This window comes from Gopherus flavomarginatus, chromosome 1 (assembly GCF_025201925.1).
Source record: "Gopherus flavomarginatus isolate rGopFla2 chromosome 1, rGopFla2.mat.asm, whole genome shotgun sequence".
NCBI classification, from domain to species: domain Eukaryota; kingdom Metazoa; phylum Chordata; order Testudines; family Testudinidae; genus Gopherus; species Gopherus flavomarginatus.
In genome coordinates, this window is record NC_066617.1 from 252566543 (window position 1) to 252588079 (window position 21537).

At 39.7% G+C, this 21537-nt stretch overlaps 1 protein-coding gene across 1 annotated transcript; it reads left to right on the forward strand.

Moving 5' to 3' along the window:
- The first annotated feature begins 821 nt into the window (after positions 1 to 821).
- LOC127034319 (interleukin-1 receptor type 1-like) lies at positions 822 to 18629 on the forward strand. Its single transcript, XM_050923046.1, has 11 exons — positions 822 to 896; positions 1385 to 1451; positions 3882 to 4140; positions 4498 to 4684; positions 9170 to 9332; positions 9753 to 9818; positions 10792 to 10915; positions 13661 to 13809; positions 14752 to 14895; positions 16722 to 16889; positions 17692 to 18629. Exons 2-11 carry the CDS (start codon positions 1391 to 1393, stop codon positions 18069 to 18071), a joined length of 1701 nt encoding a protein of 566 aa, XP_050779003.1. The 5' UTR covers positions 822 to 896; positions 1385 to 1390; the 3' UTR covers positions 18072 to 18629.
- The last annotated feature ends 2908 nt before the right edge of the window (positions 18630 to 21537 follow it).

The window sequence follows — 21537 nt, forward strand, 5'->3', positions numbered from 1 at the left end:
AACTTGGCAGCATTGCATGTAATGGGGGGCGGTGTTGGGGAAATTCAGGGGGCTATACACACACATACCCCGGGGACACCTAGGGAAATCCCTGGGATGCCCTGTTTAGAGGTTTCCCACACTGAAGGAAGCTCAGGTGGCTCAAAAGAGCAGTTTGGAGAGGAACTGCACTGGAGATTTGGCCAGAGAACAGCAAGAAACCAGCATTCTGTTTCTCAATGTTTCATTTATGGGGGCACCCCAAGTGTAAGACTATCTGGTACTAAGTACAGATAAGACAGCTGGAGGCTAACATATCTGGTATTAGAAATCTACTCAAACCTGTGCAAAAAGTTATAAAGGGGAAAATGGCAGAAAACAACTGGAGGCCAGAAATAATCCCATTCTTTGATATAATGTTCTCTTTCCATCAAAATATTTTCATTTTTTAAAGTGACACCAAGGTGTTATGCTAAGTTAAGCATTGTTATTTATGTACTGAATTCAATAAGAAAATGTCAGGTTTCATCACTATAGGACATTTCTGAAATTCCACCCAGAAATGTTTGTCTTTACTTTTTAATGCTCAACACACTCTTTGTGCTCAACATTCTTGCAGTCATTCATTCCTTCTCATAGCTAAGCAAGACTGGTCCTGTTTGGTACTTGGAAGGGAAACATATAAGGAGGAGTTTAAAAAATAAAAGTCAAGCAGGTGTTGCAAGATGTAATGCCGTTGACTCAGTACACGGCGTTCTTCTGAGCTCATTTCACAATATTGTGTAAGAGGTACTGCTCAGCTGGAAGTGCCATCTTCAGTCTGAGATGTGAACCAGTGATCATCTAAAGATCCTGTGGCCCTTTTCACAAAAATAGGGTGGTTAACCCTTGTGTCCTGCTCCAGTTGCAGTTTTTAGGTAATTATATTCTTCCTAGCTAAAATCCCTTTGTTTCAATTGAAGAAGTTTTTCTTCAGCCCCCCTCCCCCTTAATAGAAAACAAATGCTGTATAGAGAGACTGATGCAGAATGGTCCCATTGTTCCATCGCAAAGATGGGTGCATTTCACTAGTGCACGTGATTTTCACAGTGGTTTTCAACCTTTTTTCGTTTGTGGATCCCTAAAAAATTTCTAATGGAGGTGCGGACCCCTTTGGAAATCTTAGACAGTCTGCAGCTCCCCAGGGGTCCGTGGATCATGCGTTGAAAACCACTGCACTATTGGGTAGGTGATTCCCTCCAATATACTGCAAATTTATAAAGCGTGTTGAGAGCCTTCTGGAAGAAAATACTATATAAATTTAAATAATGTGTGGAGTGTACATTAATATAAACTATTGAAATTCAGCTTTGAAGTGTTTTTTGAAAGCCGTTATTGAGGTCTTTCTTTTTTTCACCCTATCTAGTGAAACATGACATCAACGACATTGTTTTTGTGCAGTATAACAGTATTTCTTTATTCACTCAAGGCAGGTAAGTTAATCAGTGGATCCTTAAGGGTTTGTTCCAAGACTGGTTCTTTCACAGACATTACAGTAATTTTCTTTGAGAGTAGCTGTTTCCAAATATATGTACATCTAAAGATAAGCAATCTTAACAATAGTGGTACTTCTGTGCTTAGGGGATGCAATTGTTTCCATTGCATACTGTCTTAATAACAGTAGAAGTCTTTGAAGCAGAGTGTAATATGCAGCATTCTGGCATATTGAATGTCTTATTGAACAACTTTTGGGGCTTAGCTTTGCTGAATGTGTTCACATTATAATGAAACATACACATGGTCATAAATTTGAAGATACCAACTTTGTAACTAGTTAATCACTTTACTTAGTTATGCTAACCTACTTTTCGTAATAGATATAGGTCTGAATTGCATCCATCTTGCTCTGCCTTTCAGTCAGGGCTAACAATCCAGATCTTCTGCTGCTGCTCTCTCTCTCTGTAAATTTCTAATAGATCTGGTTGGAATAAGATGCTATTGGGGACAGACAGTTATTACATTTTCATAGAATGTTACTAATGCAAAATGTGTACATTTAGTGAAAATAATATATGAATTGCTAGCGTGATCTCCATATATCCTGGTTAATGCCTTGCTTCCTTATCATATATACCAGCACAAATGAATTACTATAATACAATAACCTAAAATGCTTCTTCACTTGATCTAATAGGTGGAAATTGAATTTAGATGTTTGGGGTGGGAGAAATATCTGGTTTCCCCTAATTGTGTTTTTTAATATAATATAGTTGAGGTTAAAAAAAAAAGTATAGATGAGGTGCAGTATGAAAATTTATCTTAAACATATCCAGTAACACAAGAAATTTTGACCTTGCCTCTACAGTTAGAAAATAGCTTATTTGTACTAGCATATCATTTGCACAATAATATGGTATATTGTCCATTGTTATTTGATCATATAACAGTAGTAATAATATCATAGCAATAATGCTACATAATAGCATATAATTCCTTTATTTTCCAAAGGATCCTGTATTGCTTTTCAAGCTAAGGGCCAAATCCTCCTATCCAAAAAGCTTGCAGCAGGACACAGTCTGATTAAAAGAAAAACGCCATGAATTTTCATTCACGGAGTTTCTAACAGATTATTCTGGTGAAGATGAGTTTTATGTCTGTGGACAGAGGAGCTGTGTGGCTCACTAGTCCAGTGGATGTCTTAACTTTTATATGAAAATTTTGTGGCTAGCAAGCCATTAGTGTGGAGGGGCTGATATCCTCTGGCTGCTCTCTTACATGGCAATACGTACTCCTGTTGGCCTCCCTGCCTATGCATCTTATAATTCTTACCTGTGCCATGAAAATGCTAGATAGCACAGAGTGAGCTTCCTAGAAATTGATATTGGGCGTTCATAAAACATGTCGCTGTTTTGGATACTGCTTAGGGTTTGGCGGCAGAAAGGAGCCTATTCCAGTACCCTTTATGTTCTTTATAGCCAGATCAGGTCAATATTTGCATGTGTTTCATACCCTCCACATTTAAGAGGGGAGGGATTGCTTTGGCTCGATAGGTACAGAAATGACTTCACCTACCACTAAAATACAGCCCTTTGTCACAGGCTGTAGCAACAGTTTAACAGCATATAGTACTACAGAAAAAAATGTGTTGAAGTAGAGCATGAGGAAGAAAACCATAATCCAACTGAAACAAAAGGAATTTTAGATGAGCAACATGTAGTGATTGAGTCTGAAATAGACCATGACACCAGAGTTGACACCTCTAACAAAAGGTTCATAAGGCAGGATTTTTCAAAAATGCTCACCACTAGGCTAATTCTGCTCCCACTGAGTTCAGTGGGAGCAGAATTAGGCCAATATTGAGTGCTCTGAAAAATCTTACCCTTGGTGCTCATGAGAAGGTGGCTGAGTGGAAACCCCTTGATATTTGTACAATTTATACTTTCATCTTCAAAATTCCATTAACTAGATGCTTTTACATACAGAAAGATGGGAACATGCATTATTCTCTATTGATGGCTTATTTCAGATGAAGAAGCTAAGTTAAGAAGCAGAGTAAGAACAAATAAGAAGTCTATGTGTGTGCGTGTTAGAGAAAACGACGATTCACTAACATTCTGCATCTAAGATGAAAAACAAAAATGGCAGCTCTGCAGTAGGGATTTGCCCATATTTAAAGGTGCAGCATGCAGAACACAGAATATTTCATTTCAGTTGCCTAGCTACATCCACCACATCGTTTGAGTATGATTATGTGGTATCTTCCAGTCTGAAGATGAATAACAGTAGTTCTCTCTCCTGTAACAGAATTAAGGATGAATGTTGAAATTGTAGTAAAATTTGTCAACATGGTAAAGAAATAAACTCAAAATTTTCTTTTACAATTTTTAAGCTCTTCTCTTGTTTTTCATTTTGTCTTTCTTTAGAGAAATGTGAAGTCTATGATGTGAATGATGTGTTTCTTAAGCACAATTTTGTACACGAAGGTCAGCCACTTGCTGTCAACTGTTCAGTAGATAAAATACTGAATTTTGAAAACACAGACTATAACTTGACTTGGTACAAAACTGGTAGCCAAACATCTGTAGCTAAAGACCAACATTCCAGAATTCACCAGCAAAATAACTTCATTTGGTTTCTCCCTGCAACTTTAGAAGATTCGGGATCCTATGAATGTGTTATAAGGTAAAGACTTTTTTAAAAAAAGTTATACTACTGCAGAAGTAAGCTGCAAAGTTGTGTGTAGGGTTTTTTTGTTTTTGCTTTTTTTGCGGGGGATGAGTGTGATAATCAGTATATAGTTACATTTCTTCATAAGTACTGCTGTGGAGGGAATTAATACAATAGAGGGCATGTTCATAATATTTTTACTCTTTCAAGATGAGCCAAATATAATGGTCAGTTTACTGTAGAAACTACAGACGTCCAAACTCCTCCTCTTCCTCCTCTAAAAGAAGCTGCGTATCCTGAAGTTGTGAGGCTATAATACACATAGCTAATATGATAAGTGGTTTAATTCAGCTATTTTATGTTCCATTGCAGGAATTTATCAAGCTGCAGAAAAGTATATATGAACCTAAGAGTTTTCAAGAATATCTATGGTTTATGCTTTAATGAAAAATTTGCCATTGGGGAGGAGATACTAACATCATCACATGCTAAGGTTGTGTGTCCTCATTTGGATTACTTCAGAGATGAGGAGAATACTTTGCCCCTTCAGTGGTATAAGGTAAAAATAGTAGTTTTTTGCTGTCATAACTCCTTGATATGTAAACTATAATCAGTGTTTTTTAATACCAGTCACTGATGTTTGTGAATGTCAATGGAAAAATGACAGCATTTTTTAAATGTGAGAAGAGCTTTTGCAAAATAAACTGAGAAAAGGTGACAATTACCCTTTAGCTTTTGTTCTCTAAAGGTATGTACTAGTTAGAAACCCCTTAATTTTTGGTCTGTGCTTTGTATTTATGAATTATGGATCAGAAAGTGAGCTCTAATTTGAGCCACCAAACCACATAGTCAGTAGGTGCCATATTCTTTCTTGCTAGTGAAGTGTAACTGCCTTGAATATAATTTCCTTGTGAAAATAAATTTAGTAAACAATGTTCTTATCTTTCATAAAGGGAAGATATCTGGTGTGGGGTTGCTATGCTCCCTTTTACATTAAGGCTGCTTAACGCGTCCCATAATAAAATTATGTTACGCAGTTTAAATAGCAGCTCTTTCCCTCATCCACATATTGTTTGGCCTAGCAAAAGTGTGCTGGGCTGAGAGCCAAGGGACCATGCTGTTGGGATAAAAGTTGGAAAACTTGAGTCACAAGTCCACCCAATTTGGGCATAATCAATTTTGGCCTTTATTTATACAATTTCTGACAGAATTATTTTCACTTATAGCATCTGGACATGCATTTATGCCAGACAAATAATAACAGATAAGACGGAGTTGGCAAAGGGCTCAAGTTACCACATTCTGGGGCACCGGAAGTCTTCCTAGAATTCTTAATGGTGGTTGTTTCCCCCATCTCTTGGTCTGGTCTTTCAGTCCTCTCCTTCAATTTCTGCTCTGGTGTTTCTCCAGTTTGGAGTTTGGCTGTTAACAAACCAACTCTTTGGGTTTTGGATGACCCATGCATTGTGCATGCTCAAATTCAAGTGATCTGGTTTTGCAGTTTTGTTGTCATGTTGTTTTTGTAAAAAGAACAGGAGTACTTGTGGCACCTTAGAAACTAACACATTTATTTGAGCATAAGCTTTCGTGGGCTACAGCCCACTTCATTGGACACATAGAATGGAACATACGGTGAAGAGATATATATACATATAGAAAACATGAAAAAACCAAAAGCATGTTGTTTTTGTGTCACCTTACCCGGGATCTTCTCTGTAAAAAAGGCTTCTTGTTACAGGATTGTGTTTTTACCCCCAGACGTCCAGCATAACATGTTACCTTTGTTTTGTTGGCAATAATATCATTTTAAGCAAATCATCAATTCTGTATGAAGGAATTGCCAAAACCACGCTTGTACCAGCAAGGTCTTGACCTAAGAGTTACCTCATTTGTACTCATTCACTACCCATAAATACAAATCATTAAAAATGTAGCTATGAAAGCTCCCTAATCTTACTGTTAATAACTCTCCATGTTATATTTCAGTGTTATAAGTGAGTGTATGTTCTCCCCTTCTACCTTTTAATCTATTAGAAAGGGTGGGGGAGTTATGGAAAACATGATGATTCTTTAATGTCAGCATTTCTTATTTTCTTTAAAATATGGGTTTTTCATTCAAAATCCAATTTTCTTGATGAATCATTTAAAAAAAAAAAAGAAGTAATGAAATTTTTTTCCCGTGCATGCATTTTGAGGGGAGTTTCTGTTTTAGGACCTTGATATTTAGTTGCTTTTAATGGCTGTCCAACAAGGAGTTCTAGATGCCCTTTTTCTACACTGGTGTTTGATGCCCTTTACAAGCCTTGTTAGTGAGAAAGGATTCATATCCCATTCAGAAGTTACACAAGATCAATTCTGAAAATGCAGGGAAAAGATTTAAAATTTTTATTAAAGCTAATATTAAAATTATTTAATACACAGCTTAAGGAAAGAGTGTCTGTCTGTACATCTGGATGTAGTGCTTAGATTATCTAAAAATACATAAAATGAAAATAAAAGTCATACAATACATATAGTACATAATCAGTGATAACCCACATTTAGATTAATAAGTCTAAAGATACAGTATAGCTATTAGTATCCAAATATTTGGGTACAACACTTATGAAAAAGTTATACAGACGGTTGTGTAAAGCAAATATAGCAATGAGTGAAGATTGTCCCTCAGTAATTGAGAAATTAGGATAGGTCGTCCCTTAGACAATACAATCCATCAGGGAAGTATTTCAGTTACTTTCTTGACTTTGCTTCTCATCAGCACTCCAGCTCATCTCCCCTGGTATTGCCAATGTCCTGTGATGTGTTCTAGATAGATGTCCCTCAACCATCTGATGGCATCCGACGTCATGAGTTTCAGTATCAGCCAAGTGTAGCATTGACCAATACTGCATTCGCTAAACACTTGCTCATTACTGGGGTCCCATGTGCCCAGAGCTCTGATGATCAGTGCATGAGTTTGAACCTCATAGTCTCTAGCTCTCAAGGTGTTGGATAAAGAGACGTATTTCTCCAGCTTCCGAAATCAGGTGTCGTGGAAGGCCTGGTTCCTGTTTTCAAAGGGAACTGTGACATCCAGCATGGTGAGCTGCTTCCATTCCTTGTTGATGATGACTATGTCCAGTCGCAGTTGGCTGTCTGTTCCGGGGATGGCAGCGTTTACAGCCACCTTCCCCAGGGGTGGCAGGATGGCTCTGACTAGTCAATTCTGGATGGCTTTGTGTCACAGATGCCAGGCTCTGGAATGGGTCTTGCAGCTACACAGGACATAAGGTAGTGTCTCGTTGGCATGGCCACACTTCCTGCATTGCTTGTCCCAATTCCTGTGGCAGATGGCTCAGTGCAGTGGGACGCAGTTGAGCCAGGCCTTGTGGATGAACCTCCAGTCAGCAAATCGGGTGAAACTGCCCCCGGAGTGGTTGTTGGTATCCCACTTGCATATCACCTCAAGGGCCTTGCCTTGGGCTGGCTTCTGTTTCAGGTTTTCCACACACTGGCAGAGGATGGCATCCTTCAGGGTCCTCTCCAGCATAGTTCTAGCTCTTGGAGTGATGATAGTGTGATCTGTAGTCTTCACCTGTGGCACCAGGACTCTCAGCTCCTGGCGTTCCTCACACCGCTTCCAGTGGCAGCTGATACGTTCTCCAGTCATTGCATAGCATTGCAGGTACGCATCCAGAATGAAGCACTCTCCTCCTTCTCTTCCAAATTTGCCTTCCAGTGAGCCACTCAAGTAGGTGGCAACATTCACTTCCTGATGATGTCATGCATAGCACTTTCCATGAAGTTCCTCACCATGGTGTCAGGGCACGTCAGTAGGCAGAAGGCATGAGTGATCAGCACAACATTGCACAGATCACCCATTTGAGGGACTTTGGTGCCTCCCTGCCTGTGTGAGATGTACACCAGTTCATTACTGGCCCTTTGGGGAAGAAATATCCACTTCTTCACTAACTGCTTGAAGGTGCTGTCTGCCTTGTTAAGAGGTACCTTCACCATGGCAGATCCCCTCAGGACAAATGAAATATGTGGGATCAGGAAGATGTTCAAGGCATTGCTCTTCTGCCATGGTGCTAGTAGAGAGGAGTCGATACTGGCTATATCTCGTAAGATCTCCGTGATGGTATTCTCAGGTGTCTGCTGGATGCAGAAACCCATGACTACATCTCTAATATGCCAGATTCAAATCTTTTCCTTTTTTCCACATTGCCTACTAGAAGGAATGTGCTACGTCTGGGTACTTGGCTGTGCAGCCTGTAAAGTGAGTGCTACTTCTGCATATGTAGTCGACCATTCCCATATGCTACATGACTTCCTCCAGTGGCTGGTACACAACTTGTTCCTGCTCCTTGCTGTTAGTCCTTTAGCTTAAGTGGTAGAGGTCTGTGTGGCAATCTTGAAGGTGCAGAGTTCAAGCTACCTTGATTATTTATGAAGGGGACTGTTACAGTTGTACATAATAGAAATTGTTTTTTCTTAAGTTGTCTAGCACTCAAAAAACAGGAAATGCCAGAAAGTCCTGTGATCTAATCCTACCTTGACCACTGTCTTACTGTCTGACTTTGGCAAGTTCCTTTGTCTTCCTTTCTCCATTTCCCAAACTGTTAAATCTGAATAATAATAGTTATCCACCTTCCTCGCAGGAATATTGTGAGGATGGATTAATGTCTGTGCAATCCAAAGCTCCATTTAAAAAAAGTTAAGTACTCTGAAAAATCAGATACTAGGTATGTCAGGTTAGGTGCCTGATCATTGATGTACACTAAATTAGTGGACATTTCTGCAAATTCTGGTCTCTCATTGCTTTAATTCCCCCTCTGTAAAATGAGTTATTGTAATTAAGCTTGTCTGTGGACAGACCTGGAGTTGGTTTGAATCACAACCTCAGAGCCTAGGGAAATGTTTGTGTTTTTCCAAGACAAACCAGGGAGACTGTCCCAGATTTATGGTCCAGGAAAAGCTTAGGCTGCAGCATACAGGCAAGCCCTGGAGAGGCATGATATTATATTCTATCTGTGATTTAACAGAGCATTGTAATTGTGTTTAGGAGTGTGAACTGCTTGAAGAGGAAAGGTTTGTCTCTTCCAGTGATTACCTTGTGATTAAAAATGCAACTCTACATGACAAAGGAAACTACACATGCAGAACATCATATACTTACAAGGGAAAACAATATAACATTTCACGAGACATTAGTCTAACTGTGACAGGTATATGCCTTTTATTTTTTATGTCCTTGCACTTCAGAAATACTATCCAGATTCTCAGCTACAGCTAAAGAACAGCACGTGTGTGTGTGTGTGTATATGAGAGAGCGAGATAATGGTTTACACTTCACTTTCGTATTCTTGTGGTTTTGCTGCCATTTTGTTCAGAGTTGATTCCCTTGTGCCAAGATAGAGCAGCCCCAGAGATTAGAAAGGAGAGAAGAGTAAATTAACCTACAGTAGCAAACAAAAACATGAAGGGTTTGGCTATTGCATTTTAATATTGATCACTATTCAGAAGTCACTGTTTGTATGTCTGTCTTTAAGGCATTCTTTGGGAATCTCATCACTGTGGTCGTGTAGCACTTACCATATGCTGCAGCTGCCACTGAATTTCTGAAGTAACTTTGTTTTTTTGTTTAGTGAGTCCACGGAACACTCCACCAGAAATATTTTACCCAAGAAACAATTCCATTGAAGTAGAACTTGGTAAGCAAGTTTTCTTACAACAAAATAATAAAGTGTATCCTAAACAGAATTTAGACTCAAGAGGATTTCCAAGTGTTGTTTGCTTAGTCATGTCGTCCTTTACAGCAAAAGTGCCCCCTATGCAACAAAAAAGACTAAGAGTGTGTCTATACAACAGCTGGGATGATGCTTTCCCGCGTGGATAGACAGACGCACAAGCTTTGATCAAGCTAGCATGCTAAAAATAGCAGTGTGGCCACAGTGGCATGGACTAGCTTCCCAAGTTTAATTCTGCCCAGCCCCCTGGGAACATACTCTGGTGGCTACCCAAGCTGCTGCAGCCACGCTGGTGTTTTTAGCAGGCTGTCTCGAACAGAGGTAGTGCATGTCTGTCTACCTGCACTGGGAATCACCCTCTCAGCTACTGTGTAGACAAACCTTTAGCGGTCAGGAAACTCTATGAGATTCAGCTCAGAGGGTCTCTCATATATTAACTTCCTGAGGGAGAAGAAGGTGGAACAGACAAGAGGGAATTTTTTTGAGAAGCAGAGGAAGTTGTATGAGGCAACATTGCTTTCCCTAGCCACCGCCTTCACTGCAGCACAGCTCCTTCTGTGCTCTTTAGAAGTGACTGCTCCGTAATGCCTACAGATGTGGAACAGATCCTGTGAGGAAACCCCTGTGAAACTTTTGGGTGGTTGATGCCACAGAGAATGGCTATTCTCTCCTGAATTCAGCTCCTTCTGGTCCAGCCAGTCCCCTTCCTACCCTGCAGATCCCTGAATTTGTACATTTGGTTCAGAGGGGTTTCTGTAAAATGGAGCGGGAAGGCATGGAGAGTGTAGTATGAAGCTGCTGTTGTTGCTTTGCCCACTCTATGCCTGTATCTGACTTCTAGTGGATTTTGCATTCTTATATGTATTAGTGTAGAGAATTGTATGGCCTTTAACTACAATATAGTTATTTAAATTGCCACTTTGTAACTGTCTTGTAGGCTCACGTGTCGTAGTGGACTGCAATGTAACAGGCGCTGAAGTGTTTCAGGTGTACTGGACAGTCAACAACACATACATTGATCTATATTATAAGAGTAGAATTTTTGAAGAGGAAGATTATGAGTAAGTATGCTTCCAGATCAGAATGTATTGGATTATCAACTAAAATCTTATATAATTTCTCTGTTTTGTTTGAGCCAGCTATGAAAAATTTACAGTTACACAAATAAACACACTTTTGTGATCTAATTATAGGCGGGGCTGGTAGCACTGCCTTTGACTAAGGTTCCCAACACTTTCGGTTAAAGACCTTGTTTTCAGTTGCTTATTACTTTGCCACACTTTAATTGTTTGTGCTGAAATTTTACATGCTGGGTTCTGCCTCAAGCTGATTTTTTTCCCTTTTAATTCCAGTCAAAACAGTTCTGGCATTTCTGAGAATGAGGTTGGGGCAAAATGATTTTTTTTTACCCTATGTTACAAAATTCTGGCAACCTTTTATTTGAAATGATCTATGGCCCATATGCTTTGGAGCAGGGGCTTTAAATTTGGCTGGGGGTAGCCTCTGTGTCAGGGTTGCATATTTTGCCATCCCCAGGAAAATCTGCCTAAATTTGGCTAAATTATGAGCCTTAGAAACTTAGATTTTACAGGTAAATTCCCTGAAGATTCCATCCACATGCTTCAGATGAGGGCTCAGCAGAACTTTCCCTGCACTTGTGCAGCTCTGGGATGCTGCCCGGTCTCGGTCTGGGCACGGGCACCTGAAATGAGAGCAGGGAGACTCCTCCTGTGCTCTCAGTGACCACCCCAGACACACCCCTACCTCATTGGGCCCAGGCAGTGTGAGAGAGGAAGCTGCCTGATTCAAATGCAGAGGGGATTACAGTCAGACATGTAGGGGTGTAGACAGAAACAAGGAACATTTGAGAGGCAGAAACTGTGAATGGCGGCTGGCAGGAAGGGGCTGAGGGAGGGAGGGACTTGGGGTGGGCAAGGAGGCTAGGATAGGGAGCTGGAGAGGTAAATCGGGAAGAATGGGAAGCCAGTAGGTGCAGGGAGGACTGAGATTGTATGAAGAGCTAAGGGAAGATTGGGACTTTCTGAGCAAGGATATTGAGAACCAGTGGGTGAGGAGAGGAGGTGGCAAGGAGGGAAAACAGATCTGATGATGAGTCTGGGTATGGGAGCAGAATTGGGACTGGCTGGGAAAAGAAACTAGGACAAGGAGATGGGTGTCTGGGATGAATTGGGGAAGGAGGTGGCTGGGCGCCAGGGTTGAGGAGAAAGATGGATCAGATGAGGAGCTGGGATGGGGGGAACTGGGACTGCCTGAGTAAGGGGACTGGGACAGAGTCTTAGGTGCCTCAAATTGGGCACCCAAAATTAGTGGAAACTTTTTGATTTTTGCAAAATCAAAATCTTTTTGCAAAAAAATCTGCAAGATGGGGCTTCCACCACCCCTCATCTCCCGGTGGGTTTGTGAAGATAAATGAATGAATATTTATGAAGCACTCAGATACTGTAATGAAGAACATCCCACACGGAAATTACTAATTCTACCTTCAGAGTGTGGTCTGATTAGCATGCGGTAAATCAGGTCTAGGGTTACACATTGAACAACAAGGGGAAAATAAAATATTGAATAGTTGCTCACTAAGTGAGCACCATCCCATTTTGTGCAATGAATGACGCATGGTCCTATGGAAACAAAGTGATCATGTAACTAAAGACTGTATCATAATGCAGCCATGGAGGGGGCCCAGATTAAGGTTGTCCAGTTATAATTCTGGCATTTCCTAACTTCTGACCTTGCAACCTCAATAACATTCTTTTAGTTTAGGGGGTTTATTGTATGTAATAGATAATTAATCCATATATCACTGATGTATAAGGTCTATAACCTTCATTGATGAATATATTTAAATAAATAGTTGACATTTCAAATGGTAAATAGAATATTTTTAGTGATAAACATTAATTGGATAAGCAGATAGGTTCTTTAATGTGAGACATGTAATGTGAAATTAACAAGATAAATATTCCCCCATTCTCCCAGTACTAAAAAGTTACAGTTTCTAGTGCAATATTTACCCCACCACACTTTACTAAGCCAATGTTTGATAAGGTTAGCACCACAGGGGCCTTGGAAAATACCATGGGGAAGAATTTGTGTGGGGCTTCTTAAAAGTGCAGCACAAACCTCACAGCCCAGGGACGGGAGGGCTAAGCCCTCCTAATTCCGTGCTACTCCTGGGGCTGAAATGGCAGCTGTGCCTGAACTGTCCTGTGGGTGATGGTATTAGAGTTATGGTCCCACCTTCTCTAGCTCCAGCCCCACCCTGGGCCCATTTCCTACTCCAGGGCTTGTGGTGGGATGGAAGAAGGACCTTGTGTGGCAGCCTGTAGGTTCCTTGTGTATACTTATGCTGGGGGGCATTCTCCCCCAGCCATTTCTGTGGCCTCTACAGCTACATCCACAGAGTTGAAAGACATTAAAAGCTCTAATACAATCCTTTCCCTACACTCATGTTTTTGCAAGCTGAAATGTGCCCATAAGTTTAATGTATAAAGCAAATATTTTATATGAATAGCCTACAGAAACTGTGTATGCTTTTGAGGAAACAGTGCACCAACTGTGTTTATATAAGGATGTCCCTTGATTTCCATCCTGCTTGTCAGAGATAGACAAAATGTCATGAGGATCCCCTTATGGATTCCAGGAATCTTTCAGTTCTGAAAAGAATCTGATATATGGTCATAGTGTTGAAGATCACTGACTATTGTCCTGTTGTGATTGCCAGCGAAGAAACCGCTTCAGTAGGGATTGAGTTGTTTTTATTACTATGTTTGCTACCTTTTGGATAGAGGAGAAACTTTCTACGATGGACGCCGTCTCGCTACGGTGAGGCTCAATATTTCCAAAGTGAATAGCGAGGATTATGAACATCACTTCGTCTGCCATGCTTTGAATTCTTTTGGTCAAGTTGCAACATATATAGCATTAAAACACAGAGGTAATGCATTATTGGATACATTTGACTTGACTTTCCCAGGAAGAGTTGGATACTGTGTTCAGATACCACAATTATATGAGTCATATACATATCTAGATAGATAAACTGCTTTTCCTTTTGGTTAACTTTAAGATGTGTGAGTCGGGGGGGAGGGACAGGAAACAGAGGGGAAGGTGGTGTGTGTGCGTATGTGTGCACAGAAATTGGAGGTGAGCATATGAAGATTTAGGAGATTAATAAAAAGGATGAAAGTACACATGGTGAAGGGAAATTTTAAACAGCAGAGTTTGGAAGGATTTCTACATTAGAGTAAATTGTGAGAAGCTTTCAAGGAATAGAAATGAATGAGCAAGGTTCAAAACTACTGTGCTGTATGTTGGATGATCAAAAGTTGAGGCACTGAGAAATTTGAGCCTAAATGGCTTGCTTACGGCCACACACTGAGTTAGTGATGATGCTTGGAATAGAAATTGAGTCTCCTGACTCACTCACTGTCTTATACACTAACCATCAGAAATCCTCAACCTGGACTACACACAACAATCAATCATAGTGGGTCAAATTTAGGGGTTACTTCTGAAAATTTCTGTATTAATTTTTTGTGCCAAGGTTTCTTCATCTATAAACTACTGCTAACACTATTTAACCCAGAGAGCTTTTATGGGGATTTATTCATGCTTGTAAGAGCATTCACATCCTCCAGTAGCAAGTGTTATGAAAACATAAATTGTTAATTGTTTTCCTTTGTATTAGATGCTCTACTTGTTGATTTGCCCAACCAATAATTGATATAGTTGTTCTGTAGTAATACATATGTACAGTCAATTTTTATAAAAATTATGAGAATATAGAAATGTAACTTTTGAATATTACTACAGTCGTTTGAAAGTTCAAAGTTAGACAAATTCCGCAGTTTCTTCTTTTTTTCTTGTACTGATGCAGTTGCAGATTTTCACAGATCTCTGACTGGAGGATTCATTGCATTGCTGCTTTTAGCAGTTGTTACTTTATTAATCTTCAAGCTTTTCAAGATTGACATTGTGCTTTGGTATCGTAGTTCTTGCCATGCTTTTGTAAAGAAAGAAGGTATGTAGAGCAGCCAGTTTGCTACCTTTTTATATTGATTTTTGTATCTTGCAAAAGAGTATTTAGGAAGGTCTTTTGATGATGGGGAAGAAATGATCCCCGGGGTAGAACTTGTTTAGAATTTTCTAAAGAAATTGGAGGGTATTTGAAATGAGTGAGTAAAATGCATAACATACTAAGACGATAAACAATTGGAAGTATATGTGGCAATGATGGTTAGGTGGTACAACCCAGAAATCCATTCATTCCCCAGATCTGTGGATTGCTGTCTGCTTTGCTAAAAAATGCACCTTGTTTTGCCATAAGCTTTACAGCTTACCTGTTGGTGACCAGTAGATGTCACCAGAGCAACATACTGCCATTTAGCAGCAATGGTACCGCCTAAGGTTAAAAATAATTTTTTTAAAAAAAGCTTTTGTATAGGAGAGGCAATATGAAATTTTGCCTGGAATGTTTCTATTGAAAATCAGTCTCTCAGACTTTTCTCAAGATGAGAACATTGTCTACAATTTCTTCTTTTTATCCATCCCCTTCTCCGTCCCCTTCCTTTTAAAAGCTGAAAGCTATGAGAGGCAGGTGCAAGAGGGGGTAAAAGTGCCACCACAGCCACATTCCTTGATTACCATGTATTTTATTATTTTTATGTACTGTGGGGATGTGTGCAAAGGTTTAAGAAGGGGGAGCAGCTGCTACATGATATATTATTCTTTGTACTACAGAAGCACCTAAGAACCCCTGACACTGACCAGGATTCTGTTGTGCTGGGCAGTGTACAAGCACAGTACAAAAAGAGGGTCTTTGCCCCACAGCGCTTACAGTTAGAGCCAGGAAACATATTTTGGAGGAATGGGTTATTCCTGTTTTAGTCAATTAGAAACTATTTGTGAATTTGATACAAATTTGCCAAATACTCTGGGCCCAAAATAACAATAGTAATAATTTGGGGCTAAAGTCACAAAATGAGTAGAGGAGGAAGAGGTGATGCTGCTGCTGCTCCCCCTACAGCAAAGGGGAGGTAGGAGTGTTGCTCTGATAACCTTTAACCCCATGGTTAGGCTACTCACTCAGGATGTGCGAGACCCAGGTTTGAATCCCCACACTGGAATAGGATTTTGAACCCTGCTTTCCCCCCTTCTTCTACTAGCATTAGCTTCCTGTCCTGCTCAGGGAGAGGATTAATGTTTAATAGGGCTGGTTGAAATGATTTCACTGGAAAGGAATTTTGACGAAAAATGAATTTTGGTCAACAATTAAATTTTCATAAGAAAATTTCATGTGACAAACTTTTCCAGTTTTTCAAAGAAAAACCAGATTTTGAGTTTTGGTAAAACCTTTTTTTTTCTTCACTCAACATGGTTTTTGAAAAGCATTTGAATATTTTTGTTTGTTTTGTTTATGGAAAAATTATAATTTTTTTTGGTGGGAAGTTTCTACAAAATCTAAACCCCCAAAATGTTCTCAAATTTTCTGCTGACAAATATCTGGCATTTCCCACCAGCTAAAGTGTTCAGCCAATGTCAGGCAGGAGGAGGGCTGGAGAACATTCTGGAGGAGGTAGGTGTGCTAGTGGATGTCTACCTAGGACCAGTGGAGCTGGGACTTCTTTCCCTGCAGATCATAGGGTGCTGTGCTCAATCCACATGGTGGCAAACCCCTCATCCATGAGGAGACAATGAGTTAGATGTATGGCTGGTCATCCAACCTTCATTTTAGAGCATTTCATCCCCTTTCCTGGTTGTTTGCCAAAGGATTTTAAATACTAAACAATTAAAAATTGTAATAAAGGTAGGGTTTTTTTAAAGGAGTCTCTTGCTCTTTCTTTATAGCTTCAGATGGGAAGATCTATGATGCATACGTCATGTATCCAAAACCCAATGGGGTGAGATGTATCTACACCCTGAACAACTTTGTTCTGAGAATACTACCCGAGGTTTTAGAGAGACAGTGTGGATATAATCTTTTTATACTTGGAAGGGATGATTTACTAGGGGAAGGTATGTTAAAAATAGCAAAATTAATATTATCCTTGCTGTGTTTTCTTTTGACATGTTGTTCTAAGATTTGTTGTGTATGTTGGTGATGAAAAAAACAATGTGAGACTGACTAATTTTGTAAACTTAGTTTAGCTGCATTGCCTATATCATTGCTGATTTTTAAGGATGAGGGACTCGGAGCAACTATTCCTTATGAAGAATTCCTCTTCTGAGACAGAAATACAAGATGGCCATTATTTAATTTAAATAAAAACCTCAAGTGAGAATAACAAGGACACCAGTCATTATTGATTAATAATAAATCTAGTTTTTATGTAGAGCTTTTCATCAGTAGAGTTCAAAGAGCTTTGTAAAGCAGGTAAAAATCCCCCATTTTACAGATGGGGAAACTGAGGCACAGAGTGGTGAAGTGACTTGCCTAAGGTCAACTAGCAGGCCAATGGTCAAATGAAGTAGAATCCAGGTGTCTTGAGTCCCAGTCCAGTGCTCTATCCACCAGGGAACATTGCCTCCCACCGTGCCATTAGTGGGTTTTGTGGTATGGATGTCCGTTCAATGAGATCTAGACTACAAACTCATTTCACACAGATCACTGGACAGCCCTCAGGTAGAAACCACTTTTGATTGTTGCTGAAGTGAGCTGGATTGGATCTAACAATCTGTTTTTGAAAGGTTCTGTACTCTACTAATCTTCTGAGCGAGCCACCGCCCCATAAGTATGTACTTTTAAAATAATGAGAGAAGTTTTGCATAAGTTGAAATTTTTCTATGCCTACTTTGATCATTCTTGCATTACTTACAGCTGTGGTCAATGTTATTGATGAAACCATCAAACAAAGCAGAAGACTGATGATAATTTTAGAATCAGAAGCATTGAGTTACAATGTGTTAGAAGATACCTTTGAACAGCAACTGGCTGTGTACAATGCTCTTATCCGGGATGAAATAAAAATTATTCTGATTGAACTAGATAAAATACAAGACAACACAAACATGCCAGAATCCATTAAATACATTAAACAAAAGCACGGAGCCATCCGGTGGAAAGGAGACTTCACAGAGAAATCTCACTCAGCAAATACAAAGTTCTGGAAAAATGTGAGATACCGAATGCCACTCAGACAAACAGTGTCTTCTTTGGATCCAAAAACTTTTCACTATTTTGCAGCAACAGAAAGATGATGATGCTGTATTTTAATGGCACAGACCGGCTCACTTTTAAATATTTACTGTGGACATTTTGTCTTCAGAAGCTTCTAGTGTGTATTACCAAGTGGTCATCTCAGTCACTTAGATGCTTTCAAGATTAAAAAACCCACTACAACATCATTTTGTTGTTGATTAAAAAATTCAGTTGCCACTATACCATTGTGCAGATATTGGGAGGTATCTGAATCATTGTCTCAGTATCCCAGATATTTAAAGGTGAGATGTAGCAAATGCAGTGGCATATAATTTTTGCGATTTCTTTATAAGAAAACTTATTGCAGGGAAGTTTTTTTGTTTTTTAAATTGAGGTTAAATAACTAATACATTTAAATGAGCATTCATTATGCCTAGTTTTTTATACTGTGGTTTTGTTGTTGATATGTTTTTTCTGAAAATAATTTGATCTGATCTAATCAAGGTACTTCCAAACTCAAGTCATGCCTTTTTCCCCATTTCACATGCCTCCCTTTTATTTTCGTCTCTTTTCTTTTTGATCTTTAAAGACATTTTGTTTTTCTAAAGCTCCTTTCATCTGAGATTCTTGAAATAGTTTGAACTTATTAATTATTATTCAAAAGTATTAATTACCTTATTTATTCGTATTGCAATTATATCTCTGAGCCCTAATCATGGATCAAGGCCCCATTGTGTTAGGTGTTGTATAAAGCTACAGTGAGTTAGGTAACCATTATTTACCCAAGCAAGTAAATCAGTAAGCCTGTGACATACTAGGGAATAGAATGCAGGTGTTCTGCTTCCTTATCCTGTGCTGTAGTCCTAAGAAATCCATCTCCCACCCTCCCATTTTAGTTCTTCATAAAGGAGGAGAGAGATGGTGGTGAGCAGACTATACTGTGTTGAGCATACTTAGTTGCGAGTGAAAAACTTCTGCACACAGAACTCAGTTTTATTTCTACCCTTAATAGTTTCATAAAATCCTTTAAGATATATAAAGTGTATCGAGCTTATTTCTGAATACTTTCTCCCCAGCACAGTAGTGTCCACAGGTTTTATCATGGATCTTTAGACAGCATGGAGGCACAACTCTGACCTTTTCTGAGGGCTTGGAAACAACCCACCTGCTGAAGAGCCTGCCATTTTAGTTTTTGTCTCCATAGCTTCTGGCTTGGTGGACAGGCCTCCGTGATGGAGTGCTTTAAGGGATTGTTGAATCCAAAACAAAGACTAAATGATATACTTCTGATAAAGACAGCAGGTCTTTAATTTGGCTGGAGCTTGTGCTGAATTTTTTTGAGTGGCTTCTGGGACTGCGTCACCTTATTTTGGGCTTCCCTTTCTCCCTGAGGCACTGCAGTAGGCCATGTTCATGCTTGACCCTGGCAAGGCAGCAAAAGAAGCTTAAAGGGAAACCTGCTCCTCTTGTAACTTTTCCAAGGTATAACACATGGGATAGTGAGTTCTTCTGGTTTTGTAGGCCTAGAGCACAGAATCAGCTTCTCTTTTTATGATGTGTTTTTTATTTTGTAAATAGTAAATTAAAGAACAAAGGTGACTGTCATATTGCGTGACCTGTGTGGCAGACCCCTCAAATACAGCAAAAGGCCTATAATAATATTGTTGTGACTGAGGTGTGCCACATGGGTAGGTGTCATGTGCAGTTGAAAAGCCAGGCTGTGACATGCTTTTCACTTCACACAGAGTCAGGTCCAGATGTGTAGGTGATGACAATGCTAACACATAGGAGTGGAAAGATAGGGGATATGAACAAGTGAAGCTATAATTTCTTGGTCATATAGAAGTTTCAATGCTGTTGGGGCTCTGTGCAGCTCTAGCTGACGCTTATTTCTCACATAATACAAACCTTTGTACTTTGAAGTCTGTATACGTCGTGTCCACTGAAGAATAAATAGGAAAGCTCATTCAGTTTTGCACAAACGTTGCATTTGGTAGACAGAAAAATGTCTTTACAAAGTTTATACTTCCTTGCTCATTCTGTTCTTCCCACTTCCTGTTTGTTTTTCTGAGTAAAAATGTAACTTCCTCTTTACCACAATAAGCTGCATTATGTAAGCTCTGTGGTCCACTGATCAGCAACATGCCTCTTCCCTGCTTTAAAAAGGCAATCTGGATATATATATATATATATATATATATAGTATTTCAGCTCATTTATGTAATGGTAGCAAAAATAAAGGTTTTAATTAGGAACATACACTTAAAGGAGCCATACACTTCTGCTTCGCTGCCTTTTTGAGATGATCCAAAATAGCAAGAGTCTCATCACCGTAATACCTGAATGTCTTTCAGTAATGCATTAAGCAATATGACTAATGCCTGTCACATCTTTGTTCTGTGCAGTGGAGTTGTTTTTGTTTCATGTTTTTCAATGTGTACACTGCTATGGTATATATTTGTTAGAGAAGCCAAGGTCAAAGGTATGCACCTTGCACGCAGAGCACAAGGCAGTGAGGTTTATGATGGTCCATTGTTCCTGGGGGAAATAATTTCACATGCTTGGACCAGCCTCTGAGAAAGTTCTGTTTCCTGTACAGATGAGCTTTAACCTTGTTGTAGAGAGTTCCATTGTGCCTGAGGAATGAAATTTTCAACCAGTGTCTTCATTCTGGAGCTTTAGGAGATCTTTTAGATGCCATGGAGTGCTTTGAAGATAAGGATCAAGACCCTGAACTTGATTCAGAATCTGTGAGAAACCAGTGTAGAGAGCAGAGGACAGGTTTGATGTGCTCATGGTAGCCTGCCTGCTGGGCAGATGCCAATCCCTTTCCTTCCACTCCCTCTGAGATGATACAAACACCATGTGTTACAAATGGGGATATGTGAGTTAATCAATTGTAAGGGTTTAGTCCTTGGTTATATGCTCTCAAGGGGATCCATATACTCCCTTGAAGTCTGACTGTTATTCAAGCAACAGTTTTTCATAATGAATCAGAGCACTGTTCAATGCTATCAGTATCTCTTACTCATTAAATCAGTCAACAGCACATCCTTAAAAGTTCAATGGCCTTTTTGTGGTTAGAGGACATTATTTAAAATTTTTTTCAAAGCTTGTCATGTTCAGTCTTGCCCACCAGAAGGTCTGGAGGGCTCAAAAGACTCCTCCTTCCCTTGGTCTCTGAAAAACAAAGTGGTCCCCTGACCGTTTCTTACAGGAAGCTTGAAGTTGGCTCATGAGTGATCATTTTGCTTCTTTAGGCCTGAGTCATCTTGTCTTAAGAATGATGGATGTGATGGACATCTTTTGTCATCAGGCTTCAGGTAATTTCGTGAATTGGGTCAGCAATGGCCAAGGAGGGCTTGGTGCAGCTGTGGGAGGGTTGGAGGTGTAAAACTACCCTTTGCACTCTCTTGATCCTGATGCCACTCTGTGGTAGACCAGTCCTCAGATTGCTTTAACTTGTGCCTTTCTTTGACTAATCAGGCAGTGCCCTCTCTAGTGAATACATGTGTTAGAAAGCTG

Coding starts and splice junctions, on each gene's coding strand:
- LOC127034319 (XM_050923046.1), top strand. CDS start 1,391: ATGACATCAACGACATTGTTTTTGTGCAGTATAACAGTATTTCTTTAT. Junction 14,896..16,721: donor TGCTTTTGTAAAGAAAGAAG/GTATGTAGAGCA, acceptor CTTTCTTTATAG/CTTCAGATGGGAAGATCTAT. Junction 16,890..17,691: donor GGATGATTTACTAGGGGAAG/GTATGTTAAAAA, acceptor CATTACTTACAG/CTGTGGTCAATGTTATTGAT.